Raw genomic sequence first — 20,542 nt, forward strand, 5'->3', positions numbered from 1 at the left:
GGACAGTACACAGCAGGACAGTACACAGCAGGACAGTACACAGCAGGACAGTAGGACATTACACAGTAGGACAGTACACAGCAGGACAGTAGGACAGTACACAGCAGGACAGTAGGACAGTACACAGCAGGACAGCACACAGCAGGACAGCACACAGTAGGACAGTACACAGCAGGACAGTAGGACAGCACACAGCAGGACAGCACACAGCAGGACAGTAGGACAGCACACAGCAGGACAGCACACAGCAGGACAGCACACAGTAGGACAGCACACAGCAGGACAGCACGACAGTAGGACAGCAGGACAGTACACAGCAGGACAGCACACAGCAGGACAGTACACAGCAGGACAGCACACAGCAGGACAGCACACAGTAGGACAGTAGGACAGCACACAGCAGGACAGCACACAGTAGGACAGTACACAGCAGGACAGTAGGACAGTACACAGCAGGACAGCACACAGCAGGACAGCACAGAGTAGGACAGTACACAGTAGGACAGCACACAGCAGGACAGTACACAGTAGGACAGTACACAGTAGGACAGTACACAGCAGGACAGTACACAGCAGGACAGTAGGACAGTACACAGCAGGACAGTACACAGCAGGACAGCACACAGCAGGACAGTACAGAGCAGGACAGTAGGACAGTAGACAGCAGGACAGTAGGACAGTACACAGCAGGACAGTAGGACAGTACACAGCAGGACAGTTCACAGCAGGACAGCACACAGCACGACAGCACACAGTAGGACGGTACACAGCAGGACAGTAGGACAGTACACAGCAGGACAGTTCACAGCAGGACAGCACACAGCAGGACAGTACACAGCAGGACAGTACACAGCAGGACAGTTCACAGCAGGACAGTAGGACAGTAGACAGCAGGACAGTTCACAGCAGGACAGTAGGACAGTACACAGCAGGACAGTTCACAGCAGGACAGCACACAGCACGACAGCACACAGCACGACAGTTCACAGCAGGACAGCACACAGCAGGACAGCACACAGCAGGACAGCACACAGCACGACAGCACACAGTAGGACGGTACACAGCAGGACGGTACACAGCAGGACAGTAGGACAGTAGACAGCAGGACAGTTCACAGCAGGACAGTAGGACAGTACACAGCAGGACAGTTCACAGCAGGACAGCACACAGCACGACAGCACACAGCAGGACAGTTCACAGTAGGACAGTTCACAGCAGGACAGCACACAGCAGGACAGCACACAGCAGGACAGCACACAGCAGGACAGCACACAGCAGGACGGCACACAGCAGGACGGTACACAGCAGGACAGTACACAGCAGGACAGTTCACAGCAGGACAGCACACAGTAGGACAGTACACAGCAGGACAGTTCACAGCAGGACAGCACACAGCAGGACAGCACACAGCAGGACAGCAGGACAGTACACAGTAGGACGGTACACAGCAGGACAGCAGGACAGTACACAGTAGGACAGTTCACAGCAGGACAGCACACAGCACGACAGCACACAGCAGGACAGTTCACAGTAGGACAGTTCACAGCAGGACAGCACACAGCAGGACAGCACACAGCAGGACAGCACACAGCAGGACAGCACACAGCACGACAGCACACAGTAGGACGGTACACAGCAGGACAGTAGGACAGTTCACAGCAGGACAGCACACAGTAGGACAGTACACAGCAGGACAGTTCACAGCAGGACAGCACACAGCAGGACAGCACACAGCAGGACAGCACACAGCAGGACAGCACACAGCAGGACAGCAGGACAGTACACAGTAGGAAGGTACACAGCAGGACAGCAGGACAGTACACAGTAGGACAGTTCACAGCAGGACAGCACACAGCACACAGCAGGACAGTTCACAGTAGGACAGTTCACAGTAGGACAGTTCACAGCAGGACAGCACACAGCAGGACAGCACACAGCAGGACAGCACACAGCAGGACAGCACACAGCACGACAGCACACAGTAGGACGGTACACAGCAGGACAGTAGGACAGTACACAGCAGGACAGTTCACAGCAGGACAGCACACAGTAGGACAGTACACAGCAGGACAGTTCACAGCAGGACAGCACACAGCAGGACAGCACACAGCAGGACAGCACACAGCAGGACAGCACACAGCAGGACAGCACACAGCAGGACAGCACACAGTAGGACAGTACACAGTAGGACAGTACACAGTAGGACAGTACACAGCAGGACAGCACACAGCAGGACAGCACACAGCAAGAGAGTAGGACAGTACACAGTAGGACAGCACACAGCAGGACAGCACACAGCAGGACAGCACACAGCAGGACAGTACAGAGCAGGACAGTAGGACAGTACACAGTAGGACAGTACACAGCAGGACAGTACACAGCAGGACAGTACAGAGCAGGACAGTAGGACAGTACACAGCAGGACAGTACACAGCAGGACAGTACATAGCAGGACAGCACACAGCAGGACAGCACACAGCAAGAGAGTAGGACAGTACACAGTAGGACAGCACACAGCAGGACAGCACACAGCAGGACAGCACACAGCAGGACAGTACAGAGCAGGACAGTAGGACAGTACACATCAGGACAGTACACAGCAGGACAGTACACATCAGGACAGTACACAGCAGGACATCACACAGCAGGACATCACACAGCAGGACAGTACACAGCAGCACAGCACACAGCAGGACAGTACACAGCAGGACAGTACACAGCAGGACAGTAGGACAGTACATAGTAGGACAGTACACAGCAGGACAGTACACAGCAGCACAGCACACAGCAGGACAGTACACAGCAGGACAGTACACAGCAGGACAGTAGGACAGTACATAGTAGGACAGTACACAGCAGGACAGTACACAGCAGCACAGCACACAGCAGGACAGTACACAGCAGGACAGTAGGACAGTACATAGTAGGACAGTACACAGCAGGACAGTACACATCAGGACAGTACACAGCAGGACAGTACACAGCAGGACAGTACACATCAGGACAGTACACAGCAGGACATCACACAGCAGGACAGTACACATCAGGACAGTACACAGCAGGACAGTACACAGCAGGACAGTACACAGCAGGACAGTACACATCAGGACAGTACACAGCAAGACATCACACAGCAGGACAGTACACAGCAGGACAGTACACAGCAGGACAGTACACAGCAGGACAGTACACAGCAGGACAGTACACAGCAGGACAGTACACAGCAGAACATCACACAGCAGGACAGTACACAGCAGCACAGTACACAGCAGGACAGTAGGACAGTACATAGTAGGACAGTACACAGCAGGACAGTACACAGCAGGACAGCACACAGCAGGACCGTAGGACAGTACATAGTAGGACAGTACACAGCAGGACAGTACACAGCAGGACAGCACACAGCAGGACAGCACACAGCAGGACAGCACACAGCAGGACAGTACACAGCAGGACAGTAGGACAGCACACAGCAGGACAGCACACAGCAGGACAGCACACAACAGGACGGCACACAGCAGGACAGTAGGACAGCAGGACAGTAGGACAGTACACAGCAGGACAGTAGGACAGTACACAGCAGGACAGCACACAGCAGGACAGCACACAGCAAGACAGTACACAGCAGGACAGCACACAGCAGGACAGCACACAGCAGGACAGCACACAGCAGGACAGCACACAGCAGGACAGTACAGAGCAGGACAGTACACAGCAGGACAGTACACAGCAGGACAGTACACAGCAGGACAGTACACAGCAGGACAGTACACAGCAGGACAGAACAGAGCAGGACAGTACACAGCAGGACAGCACACAACAGGACAGAACACAGCAGGACAGCAGGACAGTACACAGCAGGACAGTTCACAGCACACAGCAGGTTCAACGGCTCAGCCGTGAAGTGGTAGGCCACACAAGCTCACAGAACGGGACCGCTGAGTGGTGAAGCACGTAGTGAGGAAAACCGTCTGTCCTTGGTTGCAACAATCACTACCGAGTTCCAAACTGCCTCTGGAAGCAACGTCAGCACAAGAACTGTTCGTCGGGAGCTTCATTAAATGGGTTTCCATGGCCGAGCATAAGGTCACCCTGCCCAATGCCAAGCGTCGGCTGGAGTGGTGTAAAGCTCGCCGCCATTGGACTCTGGAGCAGTGGAAATGCGTTCTCTGGAGAGATGAATCACGCTTCACTATCTGGTAGTCCGACGGACTAATCTGTGTTTGGCGGATTCAAGGAGAATGCTACCTGCCCGAATGCATAGTGCCAACTGTAATGTTTGGTGGAGGAGGAATAATGGTCTGGGGCTGTTTTTCATGGTTTCGCTATGCCCCTTAGTTCCAGTGAAGGGATATTTTAACTGGCAACAGTTTGGGGAAGGCCCTTTCATGTTTCAGCATGACAATGCCCCCGGGCACAAAGCGAGGTCCATACAGAAATGGGTTGTCGAGATCGGTGTGGAAGAACTTGACTGGTCTGCATAGAGCCCTGACCTCAACCCCATCGAACACCTTTGGGGTGAATTGTAACGCCGACCGCGAAACCAGGCCTAATCGCCCAACATCAGTGCCCAACCTCGCTCTTGTGGCTGAATGGAAGCAAGTCCCCGCAGCAATGTTCCAAAATCTAGTAGAAAGCATTCCCAGAAGAGTAGAGGCTGATATAGCAGCAAAGGGGGAACCAACTCCATATTAGTGCCCAAAGTTTTGGAATGAGATGTTCATCAAGCCAGTGTCAACATACCTTTGGCATGTTATACAGTCTACAAAACACAAGAGAGGGATGCAGGTCAAGCAGAGCAAAATGTCCATTCAGAAATCTCCCCCCTCCCTCCCTGTTTTAAAAACCGTACTCTATATTCCTTTCTCTTTCCATTGGATAAGCTATGAATATGACTCATCGTTTTATGCATGGCTTTCTCCTGATCAAACAATGAATATAAATGGAGTTCCATCTCAAAAAGTTCTTTGATTAGCCTAAAACCGTCAGGTATTAATGCCGCCTGAGGGAATAGCAGCAGCTTCACAGGCTCCTGACCAATTGTGCCATTTTGTGTATTTTCTTGTCCTGATCTTAACATTTTTTGTTCATGTTTCCTCCATAATTGCCTAAAATAAATTTTAAAAAAGACAGAAAAGAGCTTCTGGACATCAGAACAGTGATCACAAACCTCCACTTGGAACAGGACATCTACTTCAATGAGTCACAGGCGAAATACATACTGATTACGCCGGACCAGGCCCAAATCCACGCAAACTCGAAGGAGGAGGAGGCGCCGTTAGAGGCCGGTGTGCGGGACACCTGACGAGACTACGTCTGCGAGTGGATAAACCACCTCTACCCTCCGTTCTATTGGCGAATGCGCAAACGAATCACTGGAGAATAAACTGGACAAACTCTGTTCAAGACTTTCCTTCCAACGTGATCTGAACAACTGTAATATCCTATGCCTCTCAGAACGTGGCTGAACAAGGAGATGGTAAATATAAATTGTAGCTGTTTTTTCTATACAGTACAAGTCAAAAGTTTGGACACCTACTCATTCAAGGGTTTTTCTTCATTTTTACTATTTTCAACATTGTAGAATAATAGTGAAGACATCAAAACTATGAAATAACACATATGGAATCATGTAGTAACCAACAAAGTGTTAAAACAAATCAAAATATATTTTAGATTCTTCAAAGCCACCCTTTGCCTTGATGACAGCTTTGCACACTCTAAAAACACACCAACACAGTCATGAAGATGGCACGACAACGCTTCTTCCCCCTCAGGAGGTTGAAAAGACTTGGCGTGGGCCCTCAGATCCTCAACAGGTTCTACAGCTGCACCATCGAGAGCATCTTGACTTGCTGCATCACCGCTTGGTATGTACATCCAGGACCTCTATACCAGGCGGTGTCAGAGGAAGGCCCTAAAAAATTGTTAAAAAGACTCCAGCCACCCAAGTCATAGACTGTTCTCTCTGCTACCGCACGGCAAGACTAACGCAATACTGCTGAACAGTTAATCCAATGGCTAGCCGGACTATTTAAATTGACCCCCTTTATTGTTTTTATGCACTGGCTCTATGCACACTCACTAGACACACCCTCCCATATACTACACTACAACACACACACACACACACACACACACACACACACATAAATATTGACGCCACAGACACTCACACACACACTCTTTCACATAAGTTGCTGCTACTCTGTTTATTATCTATCCTGGTTGCTTAGTCACTTTTACCCCTACATACATGTACATATTACCTCAACTACCTGGTACCCCTGCACATTGACTCAGTACCAGTACCTCTGGTATATAGCCATGTTACTACCTGGTACCCCTGCACATTGACTCAGTACCAGTACCTCTGGTATATAGCCATGTTACTACCTGGTACCCCTGCACATTGACTCAGTACCAGTACCTCTGGTATATAGCCATGTTACTACCTGGTACCCCTGCACATTGACTCAGTACCAGTACCTCTGGTATATAGCCATGTTACTACCTGGTACCCCTGCACATTGACTCAGTACCAGTACCTCTGGTATATAGCCTCGTTATTGTTGTTTATTGTATTACTATTTCAGCAAATATTTCTTACTTTTTAACTCTGCATTGTGGTGAAAGGTCTCGTAAGTAAGTATTTCTCTGTAAAGTCTACACCTGCTGTATTCGGCGCATGAAAAATAACATTTTGATTTGATTTTGCCAAGGGACTAATAATGAGAGATCTATAGACCCTCTCCTCTCTGTCCCCTGTGACGGTGCTGATGTACAGTGGAGCTGAAGGAGCTGAAGGAGCATCCATTCTAATTTGGTTGAGCTGGCATCTAATCAAAGACCCTCTTCACTGTTGTGTGTGTGTGTGTGTGTGTGTGTGTGTGTGTGTGTGTGTGTGTGTGTGTGTGTGTGTGTGTGTGTGTGTGAGTCTCTCTCTTTTTGTCTAACTCAACCTCATTAACCTGAAAAGCCAAATGGATGATGTCCTGATATTTTTATGAGTGGAGATGTGCGTGTTGATTAGCTCTGGGCGGGGGGCATCTGTAATAAAATACTCTGTCATATAAGAATATACGGACGCTGACTCATGATTGGATGAATATTGATTTTGAAGTACTCAACACGCTGTTCCAGACGTTCCATCGATTAAATAACGTGTGTGTGTGTGTTAACGAGGTTGGGCAGTACAAAAGAGAGAGAAACACGCATGCGCCGCACACAGTGAAGAGGGGATTTGATTTGATGCCAGCTCAACTAAACAAGAGAGGAGTGGAGAGAGGAGTGGAGAGGAAAAGAGAGGAAAAGAGAGGAAAGGAGAGGAAAAGAGAGGAAAAGAGGGGAAAAGAGAGGAAAAGAGAGGAAAAGAGAGGAAAAGAGAGGAAAAGAGAGGAAAAGAGAGGGGAGGGGAGGAGAGGGGAGGGGAGGTGTGGAGAGAAGAGTGGAGAGAAGAGTGGAGAGAAGAGTGGAGAGAAGAGTGGAGAGAAGAGTGGAGAGAAGAGAAGAGAGGGGAGGAGTGGAGAGAGGAGGAGTGGAGAGAGGAGAGGTGAGGAGTGGAGAGAAGAGGGGAGGAGTGGAGAGAAGAGAGGGGAGGAGTGGAGAGAAGAGAGGAGAGAGGAGTGGAGAGAAGAGAGGAGAGAGGAGTGGAGAGAGGAGTGGAGAGAATAGAGTGGAGGAGTGGAGAGAGGAGTGGGGAGGAGTGGAGAGAAGAGAGTGGAGAGTGGAGAGGGGAGGAGTGGAGAGAGGAGAGGGGAGGAGTGGAGAGAAGAGAGGGGAGGAGTGGAGAGAGGAGAGGGGAGGAGTGGAGAGAGGAGAGGGGAGGAGTGGAGAGAGGAGAGGGGAGGAGTGGAGAGAAGAGAGGGGAGGAGTGGAGAGAAGAGAGGGGAGGAGGGGAGAGAGGAGAGGGGAGGAGTGGAGAGAGGAGAGGGGAGGAGTGGAGAGAGGAGAGGGGAGGAGTGGAGAGAATAGAGGGGAGGAGTGGAGAGAGGAGAGGGGAGGAGTGGAGAGAATAGAGGGGAGGAGTGGAGAGAGGAGAGGGGAGAGTGGAGAGAAGAGAGTGGAGAGAAGAGAGGAGAGAGGAGTGGAGAGAATAGATGGGAGGAGTGGAGAGAGGAGAGGGGAGGAGTGGAGAGAAGAGAGTGGAGAGAAGAGAGGAGAGAGGAGTGGAGAGAATAGATGGGAGGAGTGGAGAGGAGTGGAGAGAAGAGAGGAGAGAGGAGTGGAGAGAATAGAGGAGAAGAGATGAGGAGGAGTGGAGAGCAATGGGTACGACTTCTCAAAACAGAACATGAGCAAGGGATCGGGAGGGAGAAGGGGTGAGGGAGGGAGAGAGTTGGGGAGGAAAGGTTCTAATAAATGGGCACCACTTCTCAACACACACATGTGCGTGCATGCCTGTGTGTGTGTGTGCATGCTTGCCTGTGTGTGTGTGTGTGTGTGTGCATGCATGCCTGTGTGTGTGTGTGTGTGTGTGTGTGTGTGTGTGTGCATGCCTGTGTGTGTGTGTGTGTGTGTGTGTGTGTGTGTGTGTGCATGCATGCCTGTGTGTGTGTGTGTGTGTGCATGCCTGTGTGTGTGTGTGTGTGTGTGTGTATGTGTGGACTGATTGAATGGCTGTGGGTTGTCATAGTTTTTTGATTACCTTGCGGTCACGGAATCCTGATCGTGGTTTCTTCATCTTCCCGCCCCCCTCGCCCTCCTCTCCATCGCTGGCCTCCACCGAACTCTCAGACACCGCGTCTGACTCCGCCTCTTTTACAAACCCCGCCCCCTTTGCCTCGGGATGTTCGTCGTGCTCGACGACGGCCCAGCGTCTGCGTAGGCTCTGGGTTTACATAGGAAGTAAACACAGGAAGCAGATTAAAAACAAGGAACTAACGTTTTCTGATTTCAGCCCACAGACATTGGTTTTGATGGAGACGTGAGGGAGTATGGTAATAGTGGTGAGATGCCCTGTGGCTAATGGGTTTAACTCTACACTACTACCTGCCATTTCCCCATGCAGACTCTAACACTATGTTTAGGCAGAGAGAAAGAGTGGAAGAGAGAGAGTGGAAGAGAGAGAGAGAGAGAGAGAGAGAGAGAGAGAGAGAGAGAGAGAGAGAGAGAGAGAGAGAGAGAGAGAGAGAGAGAGAGAGAGAGAGAGAGAGAGAGAGAGAGAGAGAGAGAGAGGAGAGGATGAGAGAGAGAGAGAAGAGGGAGAGAGAGAGAGAGAGAGAGAGAGAGAGAGAGAGAGAGAAAGAGAGAGAGAGAGAGAGAGAGAGAGAGAGAGAGAGAAAGAGAAAGAGAAAGAGAGAGAGAGAGAGCGATGAGAGCGAGAGAGAGTAAAAGAAGGGGGAGTAAAACTGATTTATTTGTGTGTTTTGTCTAGTACTATCTTTTTGCTAACTACCTGTTCACACCTCTCCCTGTTGGCTTTAGACGCTGTAACCCTTCTCATTTAGTGGACCCTGCGCGCACAACCCATGTGGAGCTCCGGGTCTTTGGCAGTGTTTGGAACTGCCGACAAGCAGTCAAGAACACGGAGATCATCTCAGCCTATGTTGCCCTTCAGGCCCTTGACTTTTTGGCCCTGACTGAGACATGGATCACCCCAGAGAACACTGCTACTCCAGCTGCTCTCTCTTCAAACTGACTATGTTTCTCTCATAGTCTGTGGTGGTGGCACAGGGCTAACTGGAGATTTTATATTTTTCTCCCTCTCCACCTCCTCATTTAAATTCCATGCTGTCACTGTCACTGTCACTTGTCCACTCAAGCTTAACATTGCTGTCATGTATTGCCCACCAGGTGCCCCTTCGAGAATTCCTCAATGAGCTTGACACCTTGATAAGCTCATTTGGCGACTTCATCCTCCTGACGTCTGCCGTCGATGAATTTCTTTACAAACTCTCTCTTTCCCCTCCTTGCCTCTTTTGACCTCACCCTTTCCTTCCAATCCCCTCCAACTCACAAGGCAGGCAATACGCTTGACCTCATCTTTACTAGAGGCTGTTCCCCTACTAATCTCACTGCAACCCCCCTCCAGGTCTCTGATCACTACTTTGTTTCCTATTCTGTCTCCCTTTCCTCCAACCCTAACCACTCAGCCCCTACCCAGATGGTCATGCGCCCTTGCAATCGTTGCTCTCTCTCTCCCACCCTATCATCTCTCCCTTCTGCTAAATCCTTCTCCCTCGCACTGTCCCCTTTCCTCCCGGCCGGCTCGGCCCTCCCCTTCTGCTCCGTGGCTGAGTGACTCATTGCGAGTTTACAGAACAGGGCTGCGGGCAGAAAATGGAGGAAAACTAAACTTTCAGAGGACCTATCATCCTTTCACTCCTTCCTCTTCCTCTGTATCCACTGCTAAAGCCACTTACTACCACTCTAACCCTAGGAAACTCTCTTCCACCTTCTTCGAGTTATAATCAGATAGTGTAGAGGTCAAGAGGTCACAGGTCATACGTGTGTGTGCGCTTTCATACCTGGTCCAGAGTAGTCCAGCGCTGGCTGAGGCCCCGGTCACACCCACCAGAGCTGCTAGCATTAGTCTCCTCTTACTGGCTCCACCCCTCACAGCCTCACCATGGTAACGGCGGGACAACTGCACCAGACCCACCGCTACCGCAGACAACGCCTGCAAGCGGTACATTCTGGAGAGAGAGAGAGATGTAAACGAGAGGTGCAAGAATTTCTCTCACATGGAGATGTGACTTGTAACATTGTTAAATGTTTAACAATAATCAAATGTCTTGGACCAGAAACTGAAAGGTAGGCCTTTACAATACATTTTTTTGGGGAATATATTTTTACGCTGAAGATCCTATTCCCAGACTAGCTATATTAAACTTTCACTCATCCAAAGACTCTCACACATAATCCCATCAGAGAGTTGTAACTGTCACTCATAATCCCATCAGAGAGTTGTAACTGTTACTCATAATCCCATCAGAGAGTTGTAACTGTCACTCATAATCCCATCAGAGAGTTGTAACTGTCACTCACAATCCCATCAGAGAGTTGTAACTGTCACTCACAATCCCATCAGAGAGTTGTAACTGTCACTCATAATCCCATCAGAGAGTTGTAACTGCCACTCATAATCCCATCAGAGAGTTGTAACTGCCACTCATAATCCCATCAGAGAGTTGTAACTGTCACTCATAATCCCATCAGAGAGTTGTAACTGTCACTCATAATCCCATCAGAGAGTAGTAACTGTCACTCATAATCCCATCAGAGAGTAGTAACTGTCACTCATAATCCCATCAGAGAGTAGTAACTGTCACTCATAATCCCATCAGAGAGTAGTAACTGTCACTCATAATCCCATCAGAGAGTAGTAACTGTCACTCATAATCCCATCAGAGAGTAGTAACTGTCACTCATAATCCCATCAGAGAGTTGTAACTGTTACTCATAATCCCATCAGAGAGTTGTAACTGTCACTCACAATCCCATCAGAGAGTTGTAACTGTCACTCACAATCCCATCAGAGAGTTGTAACTGTCACTCATAATCCCATCAGAGAGTTGTAACTGTCACTCATAATCCCATCAGAGAGTTGTAACTGTCACTCATAATCCCATCAGAGAGTTGTAACTGTCACTCATAATCCCATCAGAGAGTTGTAACTGTCACTCATAATCCCATCAGAGAGTTGTAACTGTCACTCATAATCCCATTTGTAACTGTCACTCATAATCCCATCAGAGAGTTTTAACTGTCACTCATAATCCCATCAGAGAGTTGTAACTGTCACTCATAATCCCATCAGAGAGTAGTCAAATGAATGGCACATTATTAATATAATAAAATCAGGTCAACAATGAAGTGGGCTATTCATAGCGGACACTGAGTCCTTTGCGTCTGAAAGCCACGTGGAGTGCCAAGCATAGACGTAGAGGTGCCAACTGCCAATGGTGCTGGACCTAGTACTGCGACACACCATATCCCCATCTCCCCACAGCCCAGGCATACCTCCCCCCAGAATGAACAGATTCATATAATACAACCTAAAAATAAAGTCATCTAGCCTCAGTGTACACTTTGAGTCCCCTCTGAAGATGCTATGGAGCACCAAGTCTTCTGGGCCTAGCACTGCGACGCAGCACCGTCTCCCCCCAGTCCTCCCTAAGCCTCTGCTTCGCCCCCTGGGGTTAGGATTTAGAAACATTTCCTCTAAAAACGAATGAACCATCTAAAAGAAGCTTAAGACAATAGTGTTCTATACTGTGGATCTCTCTCTCTCCGTCGTTACTTCATGCAGAGCAAGACACACACGCACACACCCACCCTCTAAAATGAATGTGGCCGTTTTATGGCCTCCTGATCAATTGTGCTATTGTGTATTTTTTTTGTTGCACTGATCTTAACGGTTTTTGTATTTAAATGTTTCTGCTATTTCCTTTGACCGAAAAGAGTTTCTGGACATCAGCTATCCTGTTGCCTAGTCACTTTACCCCTACCTACATGTACATATTACCTCAACTACCAACACTGCTGCTACTCTGTTTATTATCTATCCTGATTACAGTCACTTTTACCCCGACCTACATGTACATATTACCTCAACTACCAACACTGCTGCTACTCTGTTTATTATCTATCCTGTTGCCTAGTCACTTTACCCCTACCTATATGTAAATGTTTACCTCAACTATCTAGTACCCCTGCACATGGACTCAGTACTGGTACCCCATGTACTGTATATAGCCAAGTTATCGTTACTCATTGTGGATTTATTCCTGGTGTTATTATCTTTCTGTTATTTCTATATTTTCTTTCTCTCTGCGTTGTTGGGAAGGGCCCGTAAATAATAAGCATTTCACTGTTAGTCTACGAAACGTGACAAATAACATTTGATTTGACACACGCTACCAACCCTTTTGCCTTTGCTAGCCAATCAATAGCTTACAAAAACGTCCTGGATTCCTCATTTACATTTTAGCAGACGCTCTTATCCAGAGCGACTTACAGTTCAGTGAGTGCATAAATTTTTCATACTGGCCCCCCCGTGGGAATCGAACCCACAACCCTGGCGTTGCAAGCGCCATGCTCTACCAACTGAGCTCACACGGAGGCTTTAATGAATCATCACTTTAATTAATAAATAAAAAGAAAGGATGCATCCCAATGGTACCCTATAGCTCCCCATAGGGCTCTGGTGAAAAGTAGTTCACTATACAGGGAGCCATTTGGGATTGCAGCCAAACCTTTAGATGCGTTGGTGGTCAGGTCACAGTAAACCAATTTGACACAGTGCCTGTGCTTATCTCTAAAACTCCATTTGGAACACGACTCATTTAAAATTTGTTCCAGCGTCACGGAAAGATGATTAACAATTAAGAGGAGGTCCCCCTGTGATGTCTCTCTGGCTCCAGTTTACCTATGATCTACACAGACCACGGTCAGGGATGGAGGAATTTATCCATGACACACACACTCTCTCTCTACACATAAATGCGGACCTCTCAATGCCTTATGCCCTCCGAGGACGAAGCCACCTGTCGATATTCCATTACCAATCCAGGCCCCGACTGTCACACACACTGATTCAGCAGCGGGAAAAAAAAAAGAATTAAAATCACCATGCGGCATATGCTAATTGGAGGATCGGTAGTCCATGACGGGCGGCAGGTAGCTTAGTGGGTAAGAGCGTTGTGCCAGTAACCGAAAGGTCGCTGGTTCTAATCCCTGAGCCGACTAGGTGAAAAATCTGTCGATGTGCCCTTAAGCAAGGCACTTAACCCTAATTGCTCCTGTAAGTCGCTCTGGATAAGAGTGTCTGCTAAATGATGTAAAAATGTAAAAAATGACAACGGGGACTGACGGACAGTAGGGGAGGTGCAGTTTAAACAGGACAGAGACAGACAGGTGAGATGCTACTGTTCTCTCTTAAAACAACAGAGACAGACAGGTGAGATGCTACTGTTCTCTCTTAAAACAACAGAGACAGACAGGTGAGATGCTACTGTTCTCTCTTAAAACAACAGAGACAGACAGGTGAGATGCTACTGTTCTCTCTCAAAACAACAGAGATAGAGGTGAGGGGGCTTGGTATAAAAACCACAGAGGCAGGAACACACTGGCCTGGTGGGGTAGGGAGAGGATATACTATAGTAGCAGGAACACACTGGCCTGGTGGGGTAGGGAGAGGATATACTATAGTAGCAGGAACACACTGGCCTGGTGGGGTAGGGAGAGGATATACTATAGTAGCAGGAACACACTGGCCTGGTGGGGTAGGGGGAGGATATACTATAGTAGCAGGAACACACTGGCCTGGTGGGGTAGGGAGAGGATATACTATAGTAGCAGGAACACACTGGCCTGGTGGGGTAGGGAGAGGATATACTATAGTATAAAGTAGCAGTAAGCTGTAGACGTATGTTAGGACATAATTCCCTTCTACCTGTAGACCAGGGTTCCCCGCGAGATGCCGAATTTGACCCGCAGGTGGTTTTATTTGGCCCCTCAAGTTTTCTGAGCAAAACAAATATGTGATCGTATACAAAATGTAAGCAAGGTTTGAAATGATTATGTTTTAGTCAAACATATCTGTTTGGGCTTCTTGCAGTCAATAAGCATGTCCACAAATTATTTGTAATTATAAACTGGGGTGGTTCGAGCCCTGGATGCTGATTGGCTGACAGCCGTGGTATATCAGTCCGTATACCACGGGTATGACAACATTTATTTTTACTGCTCTAATTACGTTGGTAACCAGATTATAATAGCAATCAGGCACCTTGGGGGTGTATAAGAACTGCCCTTAGCCGTGGTATATTGGCCATATACCACACCCCCTCAGGCCTTATTGCTTAATTATGTTCCGGCCCCCCCGACCATCCGTTCAATAAAAAAAATCTGCCCAGGCTGAATCTAGTTGATGATCCCTGCTGTCTACCTGCTACAGAGACATCCCAGATGGCAGTATATAGTGCACTACTTTTGACCAGAGCACTATGGGCCCTCCAGTAGTACACCGCATAGGGAATAGGGTGCTATTTGGGGACATGGTCCATAGAGCTCCCTCACCCCCGGAGAGCCTCAAACCAGGAAGGGGTATTTAAGTGGGAGAGCAGCTTTTCATAACTTCCATATTAGCACCAGCACAAGACACCGTGGAATCTCCTGTCCAACTGAATGACGAGCACATCTCATGTTTTGGCTTGTCACCTAGCAACGTGAAATAGAGAGCAAGTTAGCCGTTCTGCATGGCTGACGTCCAGAGACGATCCTGACAGCAATGTCCTGACGTCCAGACAGTCACACGCACAAACACATTTACACACACAAACACATTTACACGCACGCACAGACACGCGCACAGCAGTTTTTCCCTCTCAACTCCTCATAGGATGCTTGCCAGTTGGTGTGAGCCAGTTTACTGTGAGCGTAGCACACCTGGGCTTTAGGAAACATGTCTGGTGGAAAATAATATTTTAAAAGTGAGCTTTACACTTGATCTGTGAAAACCCCAGTCAGCACGGGAGCTCAGAGCTATATTGTGGGGGAAATAGATTTTTACCGGCTGGGGGCCATGCATACTTCCTCTTTTTATCCTGCCAGGACTGTGTGTGTGTGTGTGTGTGTGTGTGTGTGTGAGAGAGAGGGGCACTACTCCCTCTCATCTGTAATGTAGGAGACAACATGTATGTCACCATTCAAAACACAGGTAAAAAAGGTGTGCTGTGCACTAGTTTCTTCTTGAACGTAAACACCACTGTTTCTGACACACAGCCATACGCAGTACAGTAATTACAGTTCAAAAAAAGGTTTCGAATCTTCCAGTAAGCCATAATAACTCACGTAGTTACTAGTTATCCTTTACAGATGTCTGGCTGTTCTGTACTGCGACCTAACTTAAGGCCTTTCACCTTTCCAAGGTCATTTTACTTTTCAAGGACACCTAAAATCATTTAAAAAAAATAAAAAAAATAGGTCATTTAGCAGACGCTCTTATCCAGAGCGACTTACAGGAGCAATTAGAGTTAAGTGCCTTGCTCAAGGGCACATCGACAGATTTTTCACCTAGTCGGCTCGGGGATTAGAACCAGCGACCTTTCGGTTACTGGTACAACGCTCTTAACCACTAAGCTACCTGCCATGAAGGAGACGGCAGGGATCTGACTCCCGTGAGGTTTCCATTCTGCGTTTCCACTACCAGTCTACCACCCATAATAACATAACCTACAGTGCGTTCAGAAAGTATTCACACCCTTTTAATTTTTCCACTTGTTACAGCCTGAGTTTAAAATGGATTAAATTGACATTTTGTGTCACTGATCTAAACACAAAACCCCATAATGTCAAAGTGGAATTTTGTTTGTATACTGAACAGAAATATAAATGCAACATGTAAAGTGTTGGTCCCACGTTTCATGAGCTGAAATAAAAAGATCCCAAACATTTTACATACTGACAAAAAGCTTATTTCTCTCAAATGTTGGGCACACATTTGTTTACATCCCTGTTAGTGAGCATTTCTCCTTTGCCTAGATAATCCATCCACCTGACAGGTGTGGCATATCTAGAAGCTGATTAAACAGCGTGATCATTACACAGGTGCACCTTGTGCTGGGGACAATAAAAGGCAGCTCTAAAATGTGCCGTTTTGTCACACAACACAATGCCACAGATGTCTAAAATTTTGAGGGAGTGTGCAATTGGCATGCTGACTGCAGGAGTGTCCAACAGAGCTGTTGCCAGATAATTGTATGTTCATTTCTCTACCATAAGCCTCCTCCAACGTCATTTTAGAGACTTTGGCAGTACATCCAACAGGCCTCACAACCGCAGACCAGGTGTAACCACGCCAGTCCAGGACCTCCACATCTGGCTTCTTCACCTGCAGGATAGTCTGAGGAGAGGGAGGGGGGTGCTGAGGAGTATTTCTGTCTGCAACAAATCCCTTTAGTGGGTGGGCCTATGCCCTCCCAGACCCACCCATGGCTGCACCCCTGTCCAGTCATGTGAAATCCATAGATTAGGGTCTAATGAATGTATTTAAATGAACTGTAACTCAGTAAAATATTTGAAATTGTTGCATGTTGTGTTTATATTTTTGTTCAGTAAATAGAACATTTTAGAAATTAATAAAAAATGAAAAGGTGAAATGTCTTGAGTCAATAAGTATTCAACCCCTTTGTTATGGCAAGCCTAAATAATATACTAAAGTACTAAAATGTACTTAAATCACATAATAAGTTGCATGGACTCATTCTGTGTTATATAATAGTGGTTAACATGATTTTTGAATAACTACCCCATCTCTGTACCCCACACACAAAATGATCTGTAAGGTCCCTCAATCGAGTAGTGAATTTCAAGAACAGATTCAACCACAAAGACCAGTGAGGTTTTTCAATGCCTCACAAAGAAGGTCACCGATTGGTAGACACCATCCCCACCAAAAAACAAGCTGAATATCCCTTTGAGAATGGTGAAGTTATTAATTAGGCTTTGGATGGTGTATCAATACACTCAGTCACTACAAAGACACAGGCGTCCTTCCTAACTCAGTTGCCGGAGAAGAAGGAAACCGCTCAGGGATTTCACCATGAGGACAATGGTGATTTTAAAATAGTTAAAGAGTTTAATGATTGTGATATGAGAAAACTGAGGATGGATCAACAACATTGTAGTTACTCCACAATACTAACGTAAATGACAGAGTGAAAAGAAGGAAGCTTGTACAGAATAAAAAATATTCCAAAACATGCATCCTGTTTGCAACAAGGCACTAAAGTAATACTGCAGAAAATGTGGCAAAGAAATGAACTTTTTGTCCTGAATACAAAGCGTTATGTTTGGGCCAAATCCAACACAACACATCACTGCGTTCCACGCTTCATATTTTCGAGCATGGTGGTGGCTGCATCATGTTATGGGTATGCTTGTAATCAGCAAGGACTAGGGAGTTTTTTTAGGATAAAAAGAAATGGAATAGAGCTAAGCACCGGCAAAATCCTAGAGGAAAACCTTTCCAACAGACACTGGATAGACGAATTCACCTTTCAGCTGGACAATCACCTAAAACACAAGGCCAAATCTACACTGGAGTTGCTTACCAAGATGACATTGAATGCTCCTGAGTGGCCTAGTTACAATTTTGACTTAAATCGGCTTGAAGATCTACAGCAAGACTTGAAAATGGCTGTCTTGCAATGATCAACAACCAACTTGACAGAGCTTGAAGAATTCTAAAAAGAATAATGGGCAAATATTGTACAATGCAGGTGTGCAAAGCTCTTAGAAATGTACCAAAATTCTCACAGCTAATCGCTGCCAAAGGTGTTTCTAACATGTATTGTGTCAGGGGGGTGAACACTTCTCTAATCAATATATTCGTGTTTTATTTGTCATACATTTTTTATAAATGTTAGAATTTTTCTTCCACTTTGACATTAGAGTATGCTGTGTAGATGTTTGACCAAAAATGACAATTAAATCCATTTTAATTCCACTTTGTAGCACAAAAAAAGTGGTAAAGGGGTGTGAATAACTTCTTAAAGAACTGTATACATTTTCTAGCAAAATCTCAATGTTGAAGTGTTTACAAATTAGCTAGGGATTATATAACTAAACCATATAACCTCCTATGTACAATTGTTTGTTCAAAAAAGCATTAAACCCCTGGACTGTGTTGTCAAGACTGGCTAGCAGACAGATGTGACAACTAGCTGTCTAGGGTAAGGCTAAATGCAACCAATACTTAGCTAGATAATGTGCATCGTCTCTGACAACACACCAACATTCATTCATTCATTCATTCATTCATTCATTCATTCATTCATTCATTATTGCATGCAGTCTAGAATGCAGTCTAAACACAGTTCACTTCTGCCTGACAATATTGACACAACGAACGAGGAGGAGCTGTCAACCTCAAGTAGCGTCCGAGGCTAGCTAACTAACTGCTAACTAGCCAGCTAGTAAATGCCTTTAAACTCCAATCGGGTAGCTCAATATCACATGAATACTGGCTAAAGACAATTATTTTGCTACTTACTTGAGTTTCGAGACGACTACGACAGGTCTTGAACAGTTTCTGTGCAAATATCAAATATCTAGCTACGACGTTTCTACCAAAGTCTGTTTTCCCTTTTTGCTGTCAGACTTGCTCCTTCAACGGCCAAAACACTCCACCGGAAGGCCCAATCCTCACTAGTTGTTACATCCACAAAGTCATAAACCCCGCCTATTTCTAAAATGTATCTTCTTAAAAATGTGATTTTAAACCTAACCCTAACCGTAACCCTAACCTTAACCACACTGCTAACCTTATGCTTAACCTTAAATTAAGAACAAAAAGCGAATTTCTGTTTTCATTAATTTTTACGATAAGCCAATTCTGGCTTTGTGGCTGTGGTAACTAGTGGAAACGGCCTTCCCGCCCCAGCTCACGCCCCCTCCAGGACGTCACTACGGAGTTTGGAGGCGGAACAAAGATCCACCAAGCTCCACCCATTGCGGGTAGGGAGTCACATGTAACCATTCACTAAGTCTATGCTCCACTGTGTATTGCATAGAAAGTTGACATTTATTCCGTGTTTATGTTTATATACAGTACCAGTCAAAAGATTGGACACACCTACTCATTCAAGGGTTTTTCTTTGAGAGAATGCCAAGAGTGTGCAAAGCTGTCATCAAGGCAAAGGGTGGCTATTTGAAGAATCTCAAATATAAAATATATTTTGATTTGTTTAACACTGTTTTTGTTTACTACATGATTCCATATGTGTTATTTCATAGTTTTGAGGTCTTCACTATTATTCTACAATGTAGAAAATAGTAAAAATAAAGAAAAACCCTTGAATGAGTAGGTGTGTCCAAACTTTTGACTGGTACTGTGTATATATATACAGTTGAAGTCGGAAGTTTACATACACTTTTGGCGAGTCGGTTAGGACATCTACTTTGTGCATGACACAAGTCATTTCTCCAACAATTGTTTACAGACAGATTATTTCACTTATAATTCACTGTAGCACAATTCCAGTGGGTCAGAAGTTTACATACACTAAGTTGACTGTGCCTTTAAACAGCTTGGAAAATGTCATGGCTTTAGAAGCTTCTGATATGCTAATTGACATAATTTGAGTCAATTGGAGGTGTACCTGTGGATGTGTTTCAAGGCCTACCTTCAAACTCAGTGGCTCTTTGCTTGACATCATGGGAAAATCAAAAGAAATCAGCCAAGACCTCAGAAAAAAAATGGTAGACCTCCACAAGTCTGGTTCATCCTTGGGAGCAATTTCCAAACACCTGAAGGTACCACGTTCATCTGTACAAACAATAGTACGCAAGTATAAACACCATGGGACCACGCAGCCGTCATACCGCTCAGGAAGGAGACGCGTTCTGTCTCCTAGAGATGAACGTACTTTGGTGCAAAAAGTGCAAATCAATCCCAGAACAACAGCAAATGACCTTGTGAAGATGCTGGAGGAAATAGGTACAAAAGTCTCTATATCCATAGTAAAACGAGTCCTATATCGACATAACCTGAAAGGCCGCTCAGCAAGGAAGAAGCCACTGCTCCAAAACTGCC

The 20,542-nt window shown here is 46.5% G+C and overlaps 1 protein-coding gene across 1 annotated transcript in view; it reads right to left on the reverse strand.

The window, feature by feature from the left end:
• micu1 (mitochondrial calcium uptake 1) overlaps positions 1–19,116 on the reverse strand; it is a gene marked incomplete at its 3' end in the record, with an annotated part of 58,485 nt that extends 39,369 nt beyond the window's left edge. The window contains 4 exon segments of the mRNA XM_084191754.1: positions 8,648–8,808; positions 8,811–8,830; positions 10,470–10,637; positions 19,001–19,116. Of these exon segments, the coding sequence (XP_084047880.1) occupies positions 8,648–8,808; positions 8,811–8,830; positions 10,470–10,636 (348 nt within the window). The 5' untranslated portion in view covers position 10,637; positions 19,001–19,116.
• Positions 19,117–20,542: the final 1,426 nt, after the last annotated feature.

Source organism: Coregonus lavaretus (assembly GCF_964263955.1).
Source record: "Coregonus lavaretus genome assembly, contig: HAP1_SCAFFOLD_525, whole genome shotgun sequence".
Classification (NCBI taxonomy): Eukaryota; Metazoa; Chordata; class Actinopteri; order Salmoniformes; family Salmonidae; genus Coregonus; species Coregonus lavaretus.